We start from the raw sequence: 25,119 nt of genomic DNA, 5'->3' as shown, positions 1-25,119 counted from the left end.
ATATATATATATATATTTATATATATAGACAGATCTACCAGTTGTAAACTATGTTTTTAAAGGGATAAATGGGATGGAAAAATCTTTATGCTATACTTACATATTCACAAAGCAGAACATTACTTTAACGTTTAAAATACTTTTTCATTCATATCATCTTTGCCCAACTAATTTCTACTTTGGACCCCACCAGAATTACACATTACTCATTTCAGTCTAGAACAATGAGAATAAAATGTAATCTTCAGTGTAAGAAAAGGTACCCCGCCCTCCCCACCTTCCCCAAAAAAATGTCATGTCAGGTTTACAATGATGTGGAAACTACCAATGAAACAGTGGATGATAAAAAAAAAAAAAAAAAAGATTTTAATTCCCATATAACTGTAGTTCAAACTTATCATCTCAGTTTCAATCAGCAAAAACAATGTCTTAACATTATGTTACTGTTCTCTGGACAACAGTAAAGCTTGTCTCTTTAAATACATACCAGCTTTGATCATATGGAGCACCAGTAAGATTTTGTCCATCAAAGCATAATTCAAAGTTATCCACACAACTACCATAATTTAGTTACCTGACAAAATTGGAAAAATAGACTCATTTTAAAATTAAACAAAGTTGAAAAATATGGTGACCCTCAATTGTTTTTTTACAGTACTGTCACACTGGCCTAGCTATGTGTCATGACAAATGCTCTGCATATTTATTAACTGTGACATAATAGTACATCAGACTTATTGTTCCAATGATTGCCTGAATTCACATGCCTTAGGCTAGACAACACAGATGAGTTTAAGGTGAAGGTGTAATGCCCTCCCCTCCTATGAAAGGGGCCTGAAATCATTGGTACTATACTATAAGCTTAGGGGGGGGGGACAGAACAAAACCAAAAAACCCCAAAAAACTACGTGGCTACAAAAATTCAAGTTTCAATGCCTCCTAGAAAATCTGAAACAAAGAGCATAGGGAGCATATCCTCCTGAAAAGTAGACAACTCAGAGTATTATTTTGCTTTGGACTTTTGGTTTTTCTTTAAAAAAATTCCAGCAAATGAGCAAGTTAAATGTAATTTGTTTATATTAAATACTAACAACAACCCATGAAGTACAAAAGAATAAAAAATAGTTTGTGTTCAATGATGAACGATGAGCACAATAGCCTAGTGTCCAATTCACATCACATCAACTAGCCAAAAAACGGACAAGTAAGAAATTATTGACCAAAAAGTTGTTTTAATATGACACTTTCTCCATTCCTTGTATTTTTATTCTGTGGGACTGAGGTATACACCAGGGAAACCAAAAAGTTTTGAGAAGGGGGGCCTTAGAAGAGGGAAGAAACATTATTACATCAGATACCTTTTAGCATGACTGTCTCTTTTGACAAGTGGCACAAGAGTTACCCATGCTCTGATCAGTCTATTATTTTCATTACTGGTCATTTCTTTCGCATTGTCATTTTGAAACTGATGAATCAACAACAACCTCCTTTAAAAACAGACACTAAATTAATGCCATTAACAACTTCTCCAGTGCATATCACCCATAGCACCTGCCAGCACAGAGCCAAAAGTTTTCAACCCAAATTTCAATACGATGTTGGCAATATCTGTGACATATATTTAAATGATTGGCTTTCACCTATCAGATTATGGGAGAGGTAAGGTTTGTATGGCAAAGACATGCTTGTGGAAAATGAGCCACTAGCCCAAATTAGCTTCACTGACTCACTGACAGAAGTAGAGTGGATTTGGGAAAGCTGTCTTTGTATTTCCATACCAAGTTGCAATTTTCTTCATTCATGTTAACAGATACATGAATGTGTTAACATAATTACAGTTACTACTATGTCTGAATAGAACCCAAGTAGCTATAGCCTATAAATAATAAAAAATACATTTTTCTTTTGATAACTGACTGTAGATGTGAGGACTCTGTATAATTCAACCAAATGGTTGTATGCTGTACAGTCCTGTGCAAATATCATAAAAAAATTAATAATCCTTTTTTGCTATAAGGCTTTGACCCTACATTTTCACAGCAATGTAACTACCATCCAGCCTGTACCATATTTTGCAAGCCTTCAGTCCAAAAATCCAAACAGTCAATCCATACAGTGTCCATTTGCAGCACCCTGAAGTCATATGCTCTGTCAGTCATCTAAAGGCATACAAACTTCCCCGCCTTCATCCCATCGAGACTGATCATTCTGTTCTTCTACATCATCACCGAGCTCCTCATCGCCTTCTCCCACTTCATTTTCTTCATATTCTTCATCCCTAGGGAAATCTGTGTCCTGCACCTGGTCTGCTCCTTCTTGCCCTCCAGGCTGAGATTTATCTGCACAGTCTACACAAACTCCGTAACGTCGTGATCCATGTCTTATTCCAACGCTGGCTGCTAGCATGAAAATCTTCTTACACACCATACACTTATACTTTTTATCCTTTTTATGCACCTATGGAAGAGAAATTTGAACAGCTGAATATAGGCATATCAGGTTACATTCGCATATAGCACTAGAAAAATATTAATAATAACAATAATAATTATTAATATAAAAATTCCCATTTTTAACTTTTCCAAAAGATACTCCACACTGTTCAGAGTAAGGAAGGACTACTGGAGATCTATTTATGTATTCCTCAACAGATATGTGCTACTGGCCACAAACAAACCACCTCGTTGGAGCTCAGCAGGTCCCCTGTTCTGACTTGGTCAGTCAGTTCATGACTTCTCAGAGTACAGAACAAGGCTCAGAAGCAATGACAGAAACACAAACTTACTCTGCACACAAGATAGCTCATGAGGGAAAATGCTTTTTACGATTTTAAATCCTACAAATATTAAGAACAAGCAAGAGCTACTAAATTCAAGAATTCAAAGAGCAAAATTCTTCCATGATTCCTCCCTCCCAACACACAACGAAAACCAACTTTCCAAATCCCTTAGGCAATTTCTTTGCCCTGTATTTGAGTCTGCGTGCAAAATTAGAAGGCTGCTGTTGACTAACCATAAATTTTAATTTTTAATTTGGAAATGTGTTGCTTGTACAAGTAACTGAATTCAGCAACCATGTATATTAGTTATTATCTGTGAAAAAAATTAAGTTGAAGACTTCCTTCTTCTGTCTGGTGTTTCCACAACAGATGACAATTATGTACTTAAATGCCTCATTTGAAATCCCACTGAAAAAGTTACAATTTTAGATAAAAGAGAAATTACCACCCAGATAAGGGGGAAAAGAAATTAGGTCATGATACAAATAGTTACTTCAACTCTGCTGTATAATCTGTACAGCTGATACATGTGCTTTCTTCAGCCTTTAGACTCCTTACAATACATCACACAAGCCAAAATGTTTGAGGTTTGTTGAACTGAAAGGGAAGGGAAGGAGGTGAATAAAACCAAAACAACCCAGAAAAAAAGTGTTCTGACTTCATCAGGGAAAGTACACTTCAGTTAAAGCACTAAGTTCTCTCCACAGCTGTTTTCAGACTGTCTGACTTCATCTCCTTTCCTGGAGGGAAAAAAACCTTCAGCTACAAGTCCTGGTCAGGCACTGCAGGACAAAACTGGAGTCCCACTCTACTCTCTCTACTAGACCAACTAAATTCCCCTGTTGCTGTCTTCTCTGGTGAGCCACAAAGGAAGGAGCATGGCCATCAATGAGGCAATAACGTCCTAATTCTCTCAGCCTTTCTTCACATGAGAGATGCTCCATCCCTTCAGTGATTTGCATAGGCCTCCTCTGGAGTAGCTCCAACAGTTCCATGTCCTTCCTGTCTTGGGGACCCCAGAGCTGGATGCAGTTCTCCAGGTGGGGTCTCATGAGGGGCAGAATGCCTTTCCTCACCCTGCTGGCCACGGCGCTTTTGATGCAGCCCAGGATCCATTTGACTTTCTGGGATGAGAGAGCACACTGGCAACTCATGTCCCACCTCTCACTCACCAGCACCCCCAATCCTTCCCAGCAGAACTGCTCTCAACATGTTCATCCAACAGCAGGGATAGATACTAAGAGCTGCACCAACCCAGATGCAGCACCTTGGAGAAATGCAATTTATCCCCCTCCATGTACTAACCTTTTCTATCTAGAAAATATCGTGCAAAATTGAGTGGATTTTTTAAATCACAGCTTGGAGAAATACTATTTTCTTGCCACCAACATGAGCTTGATTTATTACTGCCCTAAAACACACCTTGGATTTTATATAGTATATATTAAAATGAAGTCTTAATTTCCTTATAGACTAGATACAAAGTACCTACAAAATGCCCAAGACAGATAATACTTTCTCTGGATCCTCAGATAAACAAGTACTCAAGTCAAATCCTGTGTTATGCAATGTGCACAGGACAGGGCAAGATGAACTGCTGGTTATGGTACTGGCAGAATATAAGTCAGACAGATGTTTACTTTCTGGATCAGATATTTTTCATTCTTTCCTAATCTCAACACAGATACCATACCATAGCTTTGTCTAGCTGTGAAATAAACATCTCAACTACCCCAAGATACTGTGCAATTGCTGAATTAACAGGGTACCCTCACAGAAAATGACGATGCAGCATTATAGACCAAGATGTGTTCTACTGCAGTAAAGCTAAGCCAAAACTGCTTTTCCCCTATCTATAGAATATTTATATGCACTATATCCCTTTATCACATCACTTCCAAAATAATCTTTACTGTCTTTATTGACACAGCATTTTCCATAAAGAAAACAAGAGGCACAGCTATCCAAGAAATGTTTAACATCATCCATTTCAGATCAAAATACAACAATTTACATTATGTCAAATCTGAGAACAGTTTGTTACAATTACCAAAACACCTGAAAAACCCCATAAAACCCCACTTGTACATGTGCATACATATACATGAATACTTGAGATTACCTACCAAGGAATGTCTCTTTACATGCTCTCTTCGTGTAAACAGCTTCCCACAGATGTCACAACTGAAAGATCTCACGCCTGTGTGAATGAGCAAGTGTCTCTTTAGTGTTCTTCTGTATTTGGCTACATAATTACAGTGTGGACACTTCAACTTATTCATGATTAAAGCAGAGGAATCACCTACAAGATAAGAAGCCATCAGGAGAAAAGATGATGAAACGCACAAAAAATATTTAAATATGTTCTGCCTGGTGCACAAAAATAAACAGGTGCCAAATAATAAAGCAAAACACATGACTTTTCATCAGACAAATCAGGACAATGCCTGTCTGCAGAAATCACAAATGCTGCTAAGATCTGCATGTACAATTCTATTACCTACTTGTAACCAAGGTATTTTTACCACAGAAGTCTTATTTCATGAATTGAATTAACCTAACTACAACTTACCAATATACCATTTTCCTAGACATCAGTTATACCAGAAGAAAACTTTCTGCTCAATTAGAAATCCTCTAACTCTTCAGCATTTAGACAGTCACAATCTACTCTCACAATATTCTACTTAAAAGTACATGCAGGAACTCTGTACCAAGATCTGACTTGACAAATCAATAAAAATAAAGTATAAGTAAGAATGAATATTGAAAAGAAGAGTAGGACACTAAGAGGTAGCCAAATTCTGAAATTCTCAAAAAGAAGGTATTGGTTCAAATTTTACTTATTTTCTACTTTGATCTAACAACAGAAAAAAAAAAAAGCAGAAAAAAATAAAAAGAGGCAAAAAAACTTCTAGAAACAGCAATATCTCACTTCTTTCTTATGATGGAGAACTCTTTATATAGTTTGCTCAAAGTATATATTTAAAACAGGTTTAATACAGCTGTCTATTAATATGTGAAAAGAACAACACAGGATTTTATGACATGGACAAGGCCACACAGGAATACAAGGATGATTTTGATAATAGCATACTGACTCAACTTCCTACACTTAAGAATTTCTGAACATAATTATAGCCATCTAGAAGCATCCATAAAGCACTGGTTAAGGCTACATGATTATGCACAAGAGTTTCTAATGCTCTGGCTGGCAGCAAGAAAATCTAAGTAACTGGGCATTACATGCACATGCTCTCAGGCCTGTATCTAGAGTTGCCTCCTTTCAGCTTCTAAATCCATCATAACATGGAAATTACATTTTGCTAATATTCACGAATTTGCATATTGGAGCACTCTTGTGAGTTGCATGTCAACATAATGCCACATAATGGCTTACAAGGAGAAAAGTAAGTCCTACAGAGGCAGATGTCAGGGCAGTAAGATATATTGGAGTTTAATGGTTTAAGAATAGGCAGACCTCCCAAGACCCAGCTTCTAATTTCTTGACTGCTAGCAAATTTCACCTTCTGATGACCAAATTTCTTCAATTGTAAACCCCAAAATACTTAAAATAAACCATAAGCCACATACCAGTAACAGCTCAAAGTTAAAGAGAAGAGGGAAGCATTACTATTACCCAGTACTTGATATCTTCTTTTTACCGAAGACTTTATGTATTGTAGGAATAATTGTTTTCAGTATGTTTTCAGACAGAAAAATAATTAAGATAATTTCTTGCTTGAAGAGACAGAAGAAAGCTTAATTACAGCTGCACTGATCTAAAGACATTTATTGCAATGAAGTTTTTTATTTTTAATAGCAAGACATATGCCGAACCTCCTTTTAAAATGATACTTAATTCCATATCTTCACCACCCAAGTTTTCAATTTCAAACGCCATTTATTTAGCTTACTAAAGTGGGGGGCAGCTATCAGGTTATTAATGGCCTCAGGTACCTTCATAATCAGTCACAATACAAGAACTGATATAAATCACATTCTGTTTTGACTCTTCCATACATTTGAATTCCTCTTCCTTCCTCCAAGGAAGTACATTATCCAGAAAGACAAATTATATAGAAGAATATGAAGTAATCGCATAACCCTTCAAATGAATGAATCAAATATTACAAGCAGTGACACAAAAGATAGAGAACCCCTATCAGAGGGAAAAAACCCAACCTACTCTCCATCAGATACACTTACCATTTTCCCAAGCTTCTTTTGGCCAAGATTCTGGCAGCAATCCATACTTAAAATCACTTGAAGTACCCGGTAGCAGCCCATACTTGAAGTCATTTGAAGTACCCGGCAGCAATCCGTACTTGAAGTCATTTGAAGTACCCGGCAACAGTCCATACTTGAAGTCACTTGAAGTAGCTATTAAAGACACATTCTTACTTTAGCTTCCTGTGTTCTAATCAGTCATCAATCTAATCTGTTTAGCGAAATACATATCCTTTTAAAACTGTGACAAAAAAGTTTCTAACCTTGAAACAAAAATTATAGTATGTTTTCACATAATATTCAATACTCAAACAAGAAATAACTGCATTCCTAATCTCAAGGAAAAGAAACCCCTGAACTACTCTCCACTACACCATTTCTTCTCACCCTGAGAAAAATTCAAAGCCTTTTTCATACTACAGGAACTTTGATGGTAAGGATATGTATTCCCTCACTATCATCATGAGGGGGCTGAAAGGTTTTCCACTGGATTCTCTTTAGAACTGTTTCATGTAGTGACTTCACCAGTCTAGCTGGTACAAAAGTGAGTATTTTCTACTAGAAGCATGGGGGTTTTTTATTGCCTTAAAATATCTCCAAGGTACATATATAGTGTTTTAAATACCTTTATTTACATAAAGGATCCTACAGCTATGTCTAAATCCTTTCCTGAATAATCATCTCCATTACTCCATAACCACACCAATTCAAGAGACCATAATTACTTTGAATATAACAGCTTAAAAGACTAGTTTGCATATTTACTCTTGCTCTTAAGATCTTTTGCAGTTTATGTTGTCTGTGTATCCTTTTTTCCTCTTTAAAAAAATGAAACTATTCAGATGTGAGCAATGCCTTAAAAAGATCTTTGCTTGTTTAATTCCATACTTTATAAAAAGGAAGAATTTCATCAGTGAACATGGCATCACTATGAGCACAGAGAAGAACTATAAATAGTACACAATAAACCTACAATAAGAATTCAACAAAATCGTATTTGTTGGGCAAAAGCTCTTGTGGCAATAGTGCAAACTGATGTTTGCCCCAATCTACAAGACAGGAGTTTGCTAGAAAACATGAACTTATAAATCCTTTACTTTTCTCACAGGCAAACAGTTGTTAAATAAACAAACTGCAGTGGTAACTGGCAGATTTCCTTTTATTTCTCTAGATGGTAGTTGGGTCCTCCCACAGGATTCCCAATTTTTCACTGTGAAAAGTCTTGAGGAGATGTATTCTTGCTTTCAAACCTGAAATGATATATTTTAATAGTACAACGACCTCTTTTTATCCCTACACTGTTCTAAGGATTTTCTGGGGAAAGGAAATTTTCTTAGGCTAAACCAGAATTTCATGCAGCTAGGGCAAGCTGCATATTTAAGCACTTCCAACTTGCAGTTTTACTGGAAAAAAGTCCAGATTACAAATCCTCACAGCATGAGATACATACAGTAGTTTCATTTACCGCTCAGGCAGCATTACTGTTGGCAGCAGTGACTGGTCTGCAACATAAGACAACAGTTCAAAAGGATATCACTTAACAAGTAGGAAGCTTATAATTCTATCCTATCCATTAGACAACAGCAAACAACAAGCAAAGCTGGGTCATGACTGCCAAACTAGGCATTCCACTAGAGCTTTTAACAAGCAGAGCTTGAGTGAATGAAGAAGAGAAATAGCAGTATTTTAACTCATCTAACTACCAATTTTGCTAAAAAAGAAAGAAGAAGGAAGGGAATAAACCTCCCTCAAGAAACACAAAGCAGAGAGGAAAACAATTACTGACTCTAATTTAATTACTGACATAACTTCTGTTATGTCCAAAAGAGGCAATAACTCCTTATACTAATTTGGAGTGATGGACTCCAGCAATGGCATCTCAACAGCTCAAGGAATAGAACACAGATACCCTATAGACATGCCAACTACACATTCCTTTGAGGTGAGGAGTAAGACTTCCTTCTGTAATACACAAGAAAGGATTAGTGAGGAAGCAGCGTTGAACAGTCTGGGTAAGAGCAAAGATAACTTGATTTTAAATGCTAAAAGCCTCCAAATTACAGCAGGCTTCAGGATCTAGCAGAAGAAAAAAAAACACCTACTTTTATAACGTTTAAAGTATTAGATATTCTTTTTTTATAAATTTTTCTCCCTGTATTAGAACAGCAGCTGAATGTAGCTGAACAGTGAAAGGTCAGTCCATAACAAAATATTTTAATCACTTTTCCCTCCTTTATAGGATGAATATCTTTAAGATCTTTACTGCACACAGATGTAACATTATGCAGCATACAGGCACATAGCTTCTTTCAGAATAAGCATACACCAAAGACTGACCACAGGTAAGAGTTAGACCAAGCTGAACACATTTTATAACACTGTCACTTTGACATCTCTTCTGTATTTAAGAGGACAAAAACTACATTTCATTAGGAAAATTTATGTACACAGCTGGCATTTAAGTTTGAGGAAACTTAGGAGCTCAAACCCCTGCATAATTCAAGATCTTAGCACAAGACTCAGCACAGAGCCAACAGATTTAAGAGCTGTCATCTAGTATAGGTAGTAGCTACTAAATCTTTCAACCTCCACCTGGAAGAGGAGACCCAGTATAACATGAAAGAACACCAGCACAGATACCACAACAGATAAGGGGTTGGTACACATGCTTCAGTCCCTGTATACATGACTAAGTAGATAATAATTAACCTAATGCTTATTCTTAGAATAATTCATTGACCTAGAAAACCTGCTTTCTAGATTAAGCACATATTTAGTGTGTTCAAAACAAAACCATGAAAAAGGCATCTTTAGTGTCTAATTGCACATCCAAACAGGGTAGACTTGAATTACACACAGACTGGAAGCTGGAATTGCAATACCTAGCCTCTACTACCTTCCCCAGCTGGATATAGAGCACACAGTCAGGTAAGCTTCCAGAACGTAACATATTTACAGATCCCTGTAGTTCATAATATCTCCTCCCATTTCTCCTCTCACCCAGGCTACTGCCCTCTGAAACTTGCTTGCAAAACTAGACATAATCATCATCTGACCTGCTCTGGTCAACTTAAAGCCAGATGATAGCATCTTGATAGGAGGCTGAAAGCAGCTATGAATGCAGTCATACTGGTAGACTGGGGATGGGGTGCAAAGGGGAAAAGTAAAGACAGGTAAGGTAGATCTTTGGGGGGCGGGGAAACAAACAAACAAACAAAAAAAACCCACTAATTACAAACAGTAGTATTCTGTGTCTCCAGACTAAGCCACCTGACCACAACTTGTCTCTGATCGAAGGTTACCATTTTACACTTTAGTTGATTTCTAAGAGTTGCAAGTTAATAATCCAAATGTCAATTAACCTCAAACATTTACCCATTCTTGTAGCCTGCATGGATAAAAGGCTATCAATAATCTGCTCTTTAATAGAAGTCAACAACAAGCAAAGCCAAAACAATAAGAAATAAAACAGAATACAAAGAAGCTGATTAACCATCATCACTAAAATTAACACTATGTTGATTTGTGAAGAGATAAGGACAGCGTGAAAGAAAATGAAGTGGTTGCATGGCTTTTACACCACTAACTAAACTCTCAAAAACACTGTGAAAGGATTTTGTTGTACTGCATTTGTTCTCAGGTAAAAGGATAACCAGAAGACAGGTACAATGATTTTCAGTTTTGAAGGCAAGAGGTAGATATGAACCACCAGAAAGAGGCAACATGTCTAAGCCAGAAACATCCTTAAGTTTGACAAGTTTCACTCTTTTTCTGCAACTAGAAATATGCTAATTTGGGGGGCAGAAAAGGATACATTACTGAGAAGGAATGATATGGGAAATAATGAAAAGATCACTGACAGAAGCCATTGAACAGGTCATTACAGAAAAGGACACACACACACACAGTGCACAGAGGGAAAAGATACAAAACTTTGCATTAGATAGAGTTGTTTGTAGCAAACTTAACTTCTGTTTTTCTTTACTGGAAACAGTGCCAAAATAAGAGAAAGAAATACTATTTTTCACTATATTTTTTGACACTGACTGCTCATCCAGATCAATTAAGAAAGTATACAGAATAAGCAATTAGGCCATAGTTTTCAAGGTTTGCAAAGAAAGCAGTGGTAATCTACTGATACAATCTGGATTGCTATTAGAGAACTGGATTTGTTGCCTACGTTAGGTAATATGACAGAGGAAACAGCACTGCCAAGACTGACATACTAGGAAGGTGGGGAAAAGAAAGTATCTTGCACTCCCTTTGTTCCCAGAGTATTCCTCACATATTTAACCTTTCTTCTTCTGAAAAGGCTTATTCTGCTCACTACTGCTCAACTGCCTCTTGCAACAGAGAGCACAGACAGATTTAAGATATTTTGCTAATGCAATCTTACTCATACTCTATCTATTGCTCCAAATTGCTCTCAATTTTTACTATTTTTCATTCATGAAAAAGTGGTATATTGCCATGACCACCAATGGATGCCAAATATCCACTTTGTTTTAAACTTGATTATCGTACCTTTCTGGAAAAATTCCTTCCCAAGAAAGTGAAAGCTATTTTGCTGATTTCCTCCAACAACAACACCAGTGAAACACAAGAAAGTAAAGAACTTTCCTCATGCAGGCCATTTATTTGTGGGGGAGTTCATTGTGCTCATGGACCACTTTTAGTTGTGGAGTTGCTATCATCATCATTATCACTATTTCACAAATGAAAAAAATCAGCACTTCAGATTGGTATTTTTTAAATAAGTCAATGCATTGCACTGGGACTCAAAATGATTTTCAGGCAGAGAAGATCTGTAGAGACCACGAAATCTTCTTCCACAACCCCTTCACAAAAAAAGAAGCAGCAAATTGACAGCAGCAATAGACAAAGCCTGACCATACTGTGAGAACGTGAGGAGAGGATCTGCTTGTCTTTGAGATGATCCCTGGGAGAGGTAAACTTAATGAATGGGGGAAATGTTGACCCTCAAATATTTTCAGATGACTTTTGAAAAACTTTTGACACCTTCAGTACTGGATTACATAGGGAATGGGGCAAATAAAGTGGTTAAAGGTCCACCAAGGAACTTAAATCTTTTAATCAGGGTATCAGCTTGAGGTCTAAAGAAAATCTGACTGAAAGTTACAGTATCATGGAAAAATAGGAAAAATATATTTTGTAACACAGTCAGTCAAGTGGGGTTTATCCCTACAAGAAATGTACACATATCCTGATTAAGTCCATCAATCTTTATTTCTTCAAATACAAAGATACCTGTCTTTATTGTAATCAAGTTTTGTTAAGCTCCTCCCTTGCATCATAACAAAAGCTGGGACCAGCACTAGCTTTTTTATAAACAGGTTTAGCTGCTGCTTGCATCCTTCTGAAAACTAGTTGTTTCTACAGCAAGCTGAATTAAATTCCTTAAAAATCCCTACAAAATCAGTCAGGACCCCTCTCGTTCCACCAAGGGCTATTTTAATCCTGTACTTGTTATCCTTTCCCTCACCCCCACCAGAGCACAGCATTTTCTAGCCTGAAAATCACAGTAATAGATTATACACTAGCAGCTTCATAAAGCTACTAGGATATTGCATACAAGTCTCCTAAAAATCAACACTGTCAGTTCCAGAAAGCATAAGCAATACTTCACAGCTGTGTTCTGAAGCCTGAGAATAGGACATTTGTGCAAAAAAACCCAAAAAACAACAAGAACAAAAAAATATCACCAAAACAAAACAAAAAAACCCCAACCAAACAAAAACCAGACCCAGACGAAAGACATACCCAAGAAGTGATGAAAATTGACAATCACCCTGTGAACAGACATTAAGAATATGATGAATTATGTTCACTGAGCTTTTATAAACTTTTGTAATACACTGTAAAGCTGCCTGTGATAAGCTGTCTGCAGGGTTATTTTCACCATGGTAAATGGTTAATTGCAGGATGAATGACAGCTGTAAACAGTAAAAGACTTCTTTAGCAGATTATCAGCTAGGAGCAAAAACACTGATATATGGTAAAATTAATTATTTTAGTTAAACAGCTACTTCAATTAATATAGATAAAACTGGAGAAGTCTTGAAAAATTAAGTAAAATGCAAGTAAAGATAAGTACAAGGAATTTCAAACCCATCCTAATGTTTTTAAAGCTTCTTTAAGGCTCACCAACATGCTACTTTTATAGGCAAGGTGTTAAATATAAACTCACTGGCAACACAGGATGAGAGGAAGAAGCAGCTGACATATCCTTGTTGGATACATGTAGAAAAACTCATGTTCAACAAGGAGCAGTTTAACATATTTGCTTTACTGGAACAAGAGGGGTAGCAGATGCTTCAGAAAGCTTTTATTGTTTATTATCTAATACTTACCAACTGTATGCAACTGGAAAATTCATTTACTACAGAATTCAAGGAAGTGGCTTCAGGGATAATTTTTTGTAGTGAGGAATGATCTTAAATAGGCTTCCCTTCCACCATATCTACAGTATATATTTCCCATCACAATCACAAAAGCACCAGACCAACCCAAACCTAAATCAAAGGCACAGAAACTCACTCTGCATGTAACTGACAGTTCAGAACCACTGGTGTTATCCCCATCAGAACATGGCAAAGCCTAACAGTAGAAGCTCATTGTTTCCCTTTTAGCAACCAACAGGACAGCACACTCCTTAGCTCCGCACATAAGAATTTACTATTCTTTATTTTTCTTCTTATAGAATTTGTCTTACATCTATCCCAGATGACATTTTCTTATGCATTTTTACCTCTCAGTACCTGTTATTTTTGGTAGTTTTTCATCCCCACAAGAAATTTAATCCAAAACTAAAAAGTTATTCTATAACCTGCGGGTTACTCTACAACTCATTCTTGACATTCTTCCAACTCTCCACTCCTCCCTCTTCCACCCTTTTTTTGGCATAGAGGGAGCAGCTAAAAGAAGAGTGTTTAAGAGTGGAATCTACCTGCAAAGCAAAGAAAGAGAGCTACAAATAGAAGAGAAATAATACCAAAAAGCTGAAGAAGATACTATGGGTGAAAAGTAAGTTATACCAAGTCACTCTTCTTGTTTCAAACATATTCATGCAAGAATTTAGTAAAAGTGAAGGTATTGTTACAAAAATATTAGATGTGGCTTCCAAAAGAATTCTGGCACTGTCAGAAAATGTAACTATGCACTTGGGAACATACATGCTGTGCTCTGAAAATACCAAGGAGATCACTAGTTGATCAGTATTTTAGAGCTCAGTAAAATAAACCTCCCCCTGCAGTCACAGAACTTTTAAGAGTTTTGGACAGAAACTGCAACACATATTCAGTATGCTCTGTCTCCAACACAGTTCTTTTCATCAAAATGCTACATGTATTTTGTAATTTAATTCCTTAGCATAACAAGCTACTGGAAACACTGGTGCTTCTGTCAAAAAAAAAAAAAATAAACAACAATTAACATGGACTAGATATACTGCACTGCCCATGTCCTCCATTATTTCTCCAAGAAATCTTCACAACACACACACAAAATTCCACAGAATCCAAGCAACTATTTCTATATGTTGTTGGTGCCATCATACAGTAAACACATTCTCTGTATTTCCATCAGTAAAAGACATTGAACATTTACCCCATATAAATTATCAACAGAAGTCACAGGCTTAATTGTATCAGAAATTTAGTATTTGTGCTGCTAATACACACATCCTTGGCTCTTGCTCCAGACCCTCTATTATTCTTTGTCAGGGCACAGCAATGAGAGCAAGCAGTGTAGCCCAGCAGAGGCAGCATTGTTATGTGGGTGCTGAGGACTCAACATCCCCCACTATCTACAGCTAAAAGTGCTTCATTTAGGCTAGATCTAACCTGGTGCTGTGGACCTGAGGCCTATTAGCAACTGTCACGTTCCTGAAACAGAGCTCCTGTCCTCAGTTCAGCCAGAGGGAATCCTGTGCAGACTAACCAAGCTTAGCCAGTAAGAGAAGTACAGGAAATTCACTTCACAAGCACACACTCCCAAGTAAAGCTAAAGCAGACCTACCCAGAGTTCAGAGATGAAGACCAGAGATAAGTAAGGCCCCTTGCATTCACAGAAGTGCTCCTCAGCACAGCTGCTCCGTTGTGTCACACTACTTACTAAGCACATGAAGGTCTTTTGTGCTGGAGAAACACATCCCCAGTCCCAGCCCACAGTACCCTGCAGTGCCTGCACAGCACGGCCATGTGTCCCACGTGCCCCCTGTGGCACCACTGCTTGCCTGTGTCCCCCAGCCCTGTGGGCAGGAGCAGAGCAGGACCCCTGGAGGAGACAGGACATACACAGTTCCTTGATGTTTGAAACAGGCACACATCTAAACAACTTTGTTCTACTTGGCTCCTAAATTGCAGTAAGTTTTCAGAGCTATTAATTCAGAACTGTTAATTCATCAAAAAGTGAGGCAGGTAAATGACAGTACTTCAAATGCATACCTTAACCATTCATACAGCATAATAGTTTAAAAAAAAAAAAGTTAGGTACTTGAGTCAATACTTTAATTTTCAAATGATATTAGGAAATATTTACCTGCTTCTTCTTTAATAAATGACAAATCTTCTTCTGGATATGGGACTGACGGTTGCAATACTGAGCAATCTTCAGAGTTCTCTTCAGTATTAGGTGGTATATTATAAATAAATCTCTTTGCAGTTTGGTTTTTCCTTCTTGCTTTTCCAGGTTCTTGAACTGATTGTCCCTGTGCACCCATGTCATTCCACACGAAAACTTTACCCTCACCTTGAGATTCATTTTCAGCCATTTCAGGTGAGCTGTCCTGGACCCAACTGCAGTCATTCATTTGGTAGCTTTCCATTTGGCCCTCGTCAATGGGGTAGGGATCATTCTCAGTTTTTATGCTACTTGCCAAGTTGGTAAGGTTTCGTGTTGCCCAGAAGCTGGCAACTTTTTGATCCCTTGGAGATAAACCATCCCTACTAACAGATCTTCTGTTGTAATCCACTACAACAGTCTCTGGAGCTTCCGATTTTATACTTATATTTAAGGCATCTTTAATGAAGTTGCGGCAGGACTGGACAACCTCTGTCATCTGAAGGTAGCTGGCCACCGACATCACTTCAATGGCGTTTTGGCTCGTAAGCACGAGGTTACCAGAATACAAGAAGTCCAAGATGACAGAAAAACCTTGAACAGCAACAACATCTAAATAGGTAACAGTGGTTTGGTTACGGTTTTCTTTGTTTGTAAAGCAATATAGAGTCTTAAAGAATCGGCTGCCTGCAACCAGGATGTTCTTGTGAGCTCTGAAGACCCTCCCACTCACCACAATATTAACATCACAAAGAATGCCTTTCTTCCTCTGCTCATTGAGCTCTTGCAGGAGCTGATAGCAGTAAGAGTTCTCATTTGGCCTGCTGTTAAAATCACAGTATCCTTCATTATTCAGTTCTGATGGTAACTCTGCCTCCTGCAATTAAAAAAAACCACACAAACATAATTAGCTCTTAATAAATGCTCTCCTTAGTTCTTCAACACTCTAATAAGGACATGAAAATAAACTAAGAAAGATAATTTTAATCAAACTATTTTTTTGTTATTTATATTCTTGGTCACAAAAGCAGACATTAACAACGTATTTCCAAAAACAAAATCATGCTCTCATTCTGCACCTTCCACCCCCAAGTTTGAAACACACAGAACTAGTAGATTTGCCTTGAGGGCAAAGGAAGGGAAATATCAGCCAAAATTCAGGAAATACACAGTTGAGTGTGAAGTACCTTTTCCTAAACCACATATATTAAAGATTCAGGAGCCTCTTTTTCCAAAGATTTAACTAGATGATTCTAACATCTCGAATCCCTTGTTCTTGCCCAGAAGTCTCCACTTAAACAATCAGCACAATCCTGATAAGTGATTTAACATTTTCTTCATGCTGAGATATTAATACATAGATTAAATCTGTATGTCCCATTCTGTCTTGGAAGTTTTAAAGAAAACATATTGCTAAAGTAGATATGACAGCAAATATATTTCTTATACAGATTTAAAATTAAGCATTTATCCTTTGCTTTTTAACTGCACCAGGTTTAGGATTAAACAGTATATCACATGACAAGCAGACAAAATACTGCAGATGACAAAAAAATCCCTGACTTAAGCTTCCATTACAATACTTAACTAAGACTTTCTTGAAACAAGCCTCCCAAACATTCCAGTGGCAAGGGGCACAATACTTATACACACACAACCTTTTTAAGATGTAATCTCAAACACGGCTTCAAAATTCTGCTAAATCCTGGCATTTTTCAGACAATCCAACACCAAGATATAATTCATTATTAAAGATTATGTCAGACAGAGAGAGGTCAAGAGATCTGAACTGGATTTCAGTGCACATAGTAGACTTCTAACTCATGTTTAGATAACAATGATTCAGAGATGCTACAAAACAGCAGCTAGGAGAAAGCAGAAAACACAGACTGGCATATTTGAGACCATACTTATATGGGTTGACATATGCTGCCAACAAAAGCAGCAACAATGACAGTCTGTTTCACACTAGATCTCCATGATTCTCTCTTATTTCCTAGCAAACAGGGAAAGTTCAAAACTGGATAGCTCCCAGCCAAATCATTATTTTCTTCTCATCTCTTAAACACCTCACTGATTAGGGAGATAGAGGTGGTGTTAAAGCATACCTGGCCTCAACATTACAGGTCAAAATTAGTATTAAGAAGGTAATGTTACACTGTTATGAGCCCATAAGCTATGCTGGGGCTAAAATACACATTGCAGGAAAGTACTTCTCTTAGTTTGGGACTATGGCAGAAACAAGCCACATAATTCAAAAGTTACTTTCCACTCCACAGGCATTAGTGGATTGAGTAAGTACTCATCTCAATTTATAATCCCAGTGTGGACCACTAGAATGACAACTGAGGCTGTAGCTACATCTAAAATGGTGTTTACACCTATCAGCAGCAAATACAACCCAGTATATCCAAAACAGAAACCGTGCCATTTCAGCATCTCCGGCAGAGAAACTACAGTTTGCTGACACATTCAAGGTGCTTCTGAATCTCTACTGGTCTCAGAGAAACACTTCATTGAAAAGGAAGAGATAAAAGCAACTAGGTTTTTATGTGAAAACAAGCAACAGATTTTTGTCCAACCTCTTCTTAATTTTTTCTGAACTTTCTGATACATCCCAAGTACTCCCTCAGATCAAGGCTGTGAAACAGTTTGCTCCAGATGTGGGACAGCTAAGCCTGTCACTCTAAGTTCTCAGCAGATTTTGGTTCTGGACTAGCTCCCTGTCACTTCAGCAACAGAGCACTGCAGAGTTTCAAAACACCAATTACACTGGCACTGGATCAGATTAAGATGAAAATTACGGTAGCCTAAAGTGTTGTCACGCTCGTCAATCATCAGTGACTTGCACCTTGCAGAGTAAATGTTAGGTAGATGCTATGATAGCTGCCAATTTCATTCTCTGAGAACACATTAAACACTGCATAAAATTAAAAAAAAAACACCTGCAGCAGAGTTCTTTTCTTTTGAGAAATGTCTGATTAAATAATGGAGATAGATTACTTTTTAACTGAGTGAGTATAAGTACCCAAGGAAGCTGGGACAAAAAAAATAAATTGATATTTACAATGTGGGATTTTTGTTTCCTGACAACAAGACAAGCCAGCATGGTGAGGAGGAACTGCAGATCACAAGTGTGCTACAGAAAAACAAGACTGAAATCTTCATTGTGACCAGGCCAGAAGGTTGAGTAGAAAAATGAGATATTATGCAACTTGTGTCCAAGCTATAGGTGTGTGTGTTGGAGAAAGATCAATCAGTATTACAGCTTTAATTAGTATTATAGCTTTACAGAAGTGGGTGCATAAACATTTCTAAAACCAACTGTTTTACTGCTGGTATGGTACAACAATTAACCTGAGTGCCACAACTCAGATGAAGTCCTGACATCTGAATAGTTATCAAGTCTATATACACCAAGCACAACAAGTAGAACTGACATTTATTATAAGAAAAATGAATAAAATAATATTACTTTGAGACATTCAGACACTGATACAGAAAAAATACAATACAGTTCAACAGGAGGCAAGGTGCAGAAAATAATTACAGGAAGAAGTGCATTTCCAAACTCCTGTTTCTTACATGACGTCATCATAAGGGTTCTGTTTTCCCAATGAGAACAGCAAACGATATTTGCTTAGATGCCAATTTTCATAACACAGACCCCATATTCTCATCTAAGTTACCTCAACACCAAACCACCTCATCCTTTAATAAAGGCTAATAAGAAAAAAAAGATAAAAATCAGGACAATTTCATTTCAAGTTGTAGAATCTTCAGTGTTCTAAGTCAAAACTTCTTTCTGTGGGTGACATTAAGAAATGCTGTAACAGAACAGAGACTGCTTAAGGAAACTAATATTGTGCTCAGTTTCAAACAGACTTTTTTAGTACACACAAAGATAAATTACTATTTTCTCTGTATAATTCATTAATTAAACTTGCCCAAAAGCTAATAAGAGCAGAAACAGATGATCAAAAACAGCTACTAGACGTTTAGTTTCTTTCTCCTACTGCTCCATCAGCATATCCTGTTCCTTAAGAACAGAAGAGGGCAGAAAGAATTAAAAAAAAAAAAAAAACCAAAACCAATCTAACCACAGATTCCATCTCAGCTGCATGTATATGAAAAGTTGTTATGCCACATTTTTAATCCCTTCTCCACTACCACATCTTGCTCTACAGCAGTTCCCTGTGCCCCTTAATTAATTCTTACCCTAGTAAATGGATCTTCTAAAATGTAAGCTATCAGTAGCTTCTTAACTACGTGCAGCTACAGAGGAAAATGATGGCAAAATATGGTCTCATCAGCTGCACACGTGCTCCAGTGTTACTGTACACACAAAGCACCACTCACAGACAACTCAGCAATTTCAGATTATTTCATTCATTGCCTAATATCAAATTGAGTAGTTTGAGGTTTGATAAAAACACTACATGAAAATACATTTAGAGGTAGTTTTCACTCTGAGGCCTGACTTCCTCCTCAACTTCTTTGCTCTGCTAAGAGTAAGTCAAGAAGTTAACTTAGAACACTGTAATGTAACTAACATCTAAAGCATGACTTCCATTCATCACTGCTCATATAATGCAAACAATTCCAGTTCGCATGGAAAAAATAACACATCAAAGGCCTTCCTCCTTTTGGAGAGCTTCTGCTTTAAACCAACATGCCTGTTAGACTGGAGAAAGCTTTTCTGGCAGTATTATCAAAGCTTAGCTTTAAATTATGTCCAGAGAGAAAATGTCTTAAGATGGTTTGAGGGGAGGAACCCCCAGCAGCCAATAAACCTGCATCGTATGGACCCAAATTAACCCAAGAATTAAAATATTTTGCCACAATTTCCCAGGAAGCATCCATTTCTTACGATTCTTGCAAAACAACAGTCTGTTCGCTAGGGGAAAAAAAAAAAAACCACCCCAAAAAAAAACAAAACAAAAAAAAAAAACAAAGGTAGTTTCAAGATGGTGATAGACTTCCTTAAGCTTTCATATAAGAATTAAATGGATAAAAATTATTTTAAAAACTAGAATTTTTAAATTTTAAAAATATTTTTGACTTTTTAAAAATATTCAAGAATTTAGTCTTAGAAAGAAGCATTGGCTGAACAGCTCAATACCCTTGAATCACAGCAGCTGCAACCACTTGTGATGTATTTTGGCATTCCAAATTAAATGTATCCCAAAAATAAACTGAGATCATCACTCATTTCTTCATGAGTGTAATATCCAGACCTACAGAAATTTCCACTACTTTACTGTCTTAACACCTACAATTTCCTTTCTGTGCTTGAGTGGTGGCTCTATGCCATATGTTTATTAACAGCTGCTAAACAAGCCCTGCAGTTGAGGCTTGTCAAGTCCATAATGCATGTGTGCTGCCTCTAACACAAAGGCTGAAAGATCTCTCCCAAGTTTCATTAAATCTAAACGGCTTTGCTGCCTCATTATGTATGTTGGAAATACGGTCAGAGTACAAATTAACTACTTTTGTTCCAAGTATCTGGTATCATGCATTTAGAAAAAAATGGGGCTATTGTTTTGGTATTAATTTAAACATATGTAACAAAAGAAATTCAAGTGCCATTAAGAGTATGAAAGGATACGGAAATTAAACATAGTGGGAAAGAAAACAGATTCTTAATCAGGTTTTTGATAAAGCAACTGTAACGTAAAAGCGTGCCACAAAGAAAACTTGACTGATTCCTGAAAAACTGCAATTTCTTCCCTCATGTGAAGTTTTTAACTGAAATGTAATTGCAGAAGGATGCACAAAACAGTTTTCCACTCAAAAAAGAAAATAAAACCAGATCTCTTTACAGCTACCTTTATCCCATCCTTATCTTTAGCACAGTGCAGAAAAACCACTGACTCATCTATCCTACTGTTTCATTTATTATCACTGTTACTAAAAATATTTTTTCTTAAACTATCAGTGGTATAAAAGCAAAGACTCATTTTTACAAATATTCCCATGACAATGAAAGGTCCTCAAACACTTACAGTCTTCAAATACATACTTACATTAACTTGTAGGCTACTCTGATAACAAGCCAATATTCTGTCCTCCCTTCCACCCCCCGGTATTTAAGTTTTACAACAGACTCGGGGTAAGAGGACAAAAGGACAAAAAAAAAAAAGTTAAATGAGTAGGAAAAAAATGCTTGGAATAGCTTTTATTTAAATACAGCTAAAATAGTGTGAGAGAAGCTTCCAAGTGTGGCAGGAATTAGCAGCATACACTAACACAGGAGGCTACACAGTGACAGAACATACTTCTACAGAGTAATCATTCCCAGCTCAAAGTTACAAACTAGGCAACAAGATTACAAGAAACATGCCGCAGTAGCGTTATACAAAACTTCAACATTTTCAAAGATATGAAGAATCAAAAGAAACTAAGAACGAAAGATTCTTAATTAGAAACAACTAATTAAAAGCAAGTTTGGCTAAAACACTGCAGACTGAATAGCAAACCCCAGAAGACAGAATGAAACTGATAAGATGACCTACTACCACAAAAAAAATCTGTAACAGTAGCTGCTATAAAACTACACTCACTGAAAAGGTAGGATTAATCATCTTAAAGGTGAGTGTTACATTTGTAAAGCCAAAAAATATTTTGGATAACCGGTATTTGTGCACCTTAATGTTTCCCTTACAGTCCTGCAATAGCTTCACATAAAACTTGCATACATTTTCCAAGTAGATCTATCGTTTTCCTATAAACTAACGTTTTATAAAGACATCCTGCAATCCTGATATCCTGCCCTAACATTTGACTAGCAGCTCTTGTCCAAGGTACCCCGAGCTCCTAAGAGTGCTCAAGCAATAACCACAATCTAACTTCTGCACTATTATTTCAGACTCCAAATAAAGCTACCCAACACCCAAAAGGTATTTTAATTAAAACTGAATTCTAAATGCAGAAGAACAGAGTGACTAATCGATTAATTCCTGCTATCAGCCTAACAATTCAAGGACTAGCCTAACCTGAAGCAACACTAGCCAATGCTCGCAGGCAGGTTTAACGCCAGAGAAGTGATGGAGTGAACTTCAGAAGTGCAGGCATCCTGGGAGAAAAGGCTGCAGAAGGCCGCGGATTCAACACAAGTATTCTTTAGGGGCTTCGTATCCACGTATGTTCTAGGACAAGCCCAACCTCATTCGTGAAAGCAGCCAAGGAACACGGTGATTTGAAGTTCAGCGGGGAACGTGAGGAGTTTCACTACTCCTACAGCGTTAGAGGAGCGCTGGCATAGTAACACGGCTTTCAGGAAACCACATGTTTATCTCAAACACACACCAAGCGATTGCAGACTTCTTGCTCAGCAACTCAATCTAAAGCAACGCAATCGGGGAAAAGAGATTTCAGCGCGAAGAACTTAAATACACGGAGTTATCTGATTAGTGCACCGGGGCCACACCACTGAGCACGGCAGAGCGATTCCAATTTCACGCCGCCGAGCCCCCATTTCACAAGCGGTCGCTGGCCGGACACTGCCCTCCCCCCGCCTGTACCGCAGGAGGAAGTTGTAACGAGCGTGTTTAAATCAGTGCTGTGACACTGGGATTCGTACGCAACTTTTTTCCCACATCGCCGGTTTATCTTCACGAGACACACGGATGAACTAATGAAAGCGGCACCCGACAGTGCCGGACGGATAACAGGAACGGAGTACAGCCACGAACAACTGTGCTGTGTCTGTGTGCCTGCGCACATCCAATTACCCCAAATCCCAGAGGGGGCTCGTCTCCCGCTCCGGACGAGGCGAGCGAGAGCAGCGCGGCGCGTCCGGCCCACCGGGCGACAACAACCACGAGCAGACACTTAAAGAAGTTCACACACGTGAGCACAGGAAAACCTCACCTATGAGAAAGGGGAGGCCGCGACCTCCCGCCCCTCCCTCCCCGCCGCCCCCTCCCCGTCCTGTGCCGTACCTGCTCGGTGCTGCCGGGCTCGTTGAGGCGATGCTCGGCAGAGAGGTGGTGCCGCAGGAGCAGGGCGCGCTTGTAGTTGCGGGTGCCCTTGCAGAGCTCGTCGTGCCCCCCAGGCAGGGGTGCGCCGGACATGATCAGCTCGGGGGGCGCAGCGGCGGCGGCGGCCGCGGTGCACCAGGCGCAGGACATGAGGCCAGTCTCCTGGCAGTAGTAGAGCCACGGGAACTCCTTGAGCCAGGAGCCCTGGAAGGAGATGTGCAGCTTCTGCAGTAGGGACTTGGGCCTGGCCAGCGGGAAGTGCCGGATGCTCTCCCCCTCGCCGCTGCCCTCCGCCTCGTCCCCTCCGTCGCCCCCCGACCGCCGGCTGCTACTGCAGCTGCCGCCCTCGGCGCCGCTGCCGTCGCCCAGGCTGCCCCCTTCGCCGTCCTCCTCGTCGTCGCTGCTGTCACTCAGCGAACCTCCGTCCTGGACCAGCTCCTTGCCCTCCAGCAGCCCCTCCGTCTCCAGTCCCTCCGCGCCCTCCAGCTCCATCTCTTCGTCCGCCCCCCGCCCATTGAAATGCTTCCGCGGCCAGGCCGCGGCCTCGCAGCCATTGTTGGCGGCGGGGTGGGCGGCCAGGAGCCCCCCACCGCCGCGGAATGCCAGAGTCCGGCGGTTCCTCTCGGCGAACATGGGGCCGGAGGCGGCGGGGGGCGACGCCGCGTCCTGGGGCAGCAGCAGCTCCTTCTCCTCGGCGGCGGTGGCCTCCAGCTCCTCGGCCTCCAGCCCCTCCAGCTCCGCCTCCTCGTCCGCCCCGCGCCCGTTCAGCGCCTCGGGGTCCTGCCGCTCCCAGGCCTCGGCCCCCGCCGCCGAGGCGGCCGCCGCGGGGGTGACGAGGCCACCGCCGCGGAACGCGAGCGTCCGCCGGTTTATCTCCGCGAACATGGCGGGCGCACCCCGCGCCCCCCGCCCGGCCGAGCGCTCCGTCCGCCGCGGGAACGGGGCGGGGGAAGGAGGCGCCCGGCTGCCGTGCGGGGGCGGCGGCCGAGAGAAACGAAGTCCGGCCGCTCGCTCCCCGCTCCCCCGGGTCCGGCCTGGATCGCGGCGGGCGCGGGGCTGCCCACAATGGATCCCGCTCGATCGCTCGGCGGCGGCGGCGGCGCTTCCGTCCCGACAGGCCCCGGATCGGGTCGGGTGGCAAATGAACAACGGGCTGCCCACAATGCACCGCGGCCGCCGCCCGCCGCCGCAGGGGAGGGGAGGGGGGGCGCGAGCGGGGGGCGGGCAGGAGGGAGGGGGGGGCCGGCGGGGGGCGGGCGCGCGCTGTGGCCGCGCCGCGTCACGCGCCGCCCGCCCCGCCCCGCCCCGCCCAGTGAGGGGCGGGGGAGGGGGGTGACGGGGTCGACCCCCTCCCTCCGTCCGTCCGTCCGTCCGTCCGTCCTTTCCTTCCCCCTTCCCCCCACATCTGCCCGCGCCGAGGGGCCGCGGCCCGGCCCCTCCGCTGCCGGAAGCAGGGAGGGAAGGGGGACGCCGCGGGTGCCGAGGGGCGAGCGGCGGCGGCCGCCGAGCAGCGGCCGAGCCTCCCCGGGGCCGGGAGCGGCGGTACCG

At 40.2% G+C, this 25,119-nt stretch overlaps 1 protein-coding gene across 1 annotated transcript; it reads right to left on the bottom strand.

Moving 5' to 3' along the window:
- Positions 1-2,151: 2,151 nt before the first annotated feature.
- On the bottom strand, positions 2,152-24,456 carry ZBTB10 (zinc finger and BTB domain containing 10). Its single transcript, XM_062502622.1, has 5 exons — positions 23,533-24,456; positions 15,569-16,466; positions 6,989-7,162; positions 4,906-5,081; positions 2,152-2,457 (listed from the first exon to the last, which is right to left on the bottom strand). Exons 1-5 carry the CDS (start codon positions 24,454-24,456, stop codon positions 2,152-2,154), a joined length of 2,478 nt encoding a protein of 825 aa, XP_062358606.1.
- Positions 24,457-25,119: the final 663 nt, after the last annotated feature.

Source organism: Cinclus cinclus, chromosome 1 (assembly GCF_963662255.1).
Source record: "Cinclus cinclus chromosome 1, bCinCin1.1, whole genome shotgun sequence".
Lineage (NCBI taxonomy): Eukaryota > Metazoa > Chordata > Aves > Passeriformes > Cinclidae > Cinclus > Cinclus cinclus.
Note: the sequence above shows the minus strand (reverse complement) of the source record. Positions and strands in the feature narration are given on the sequence as shown.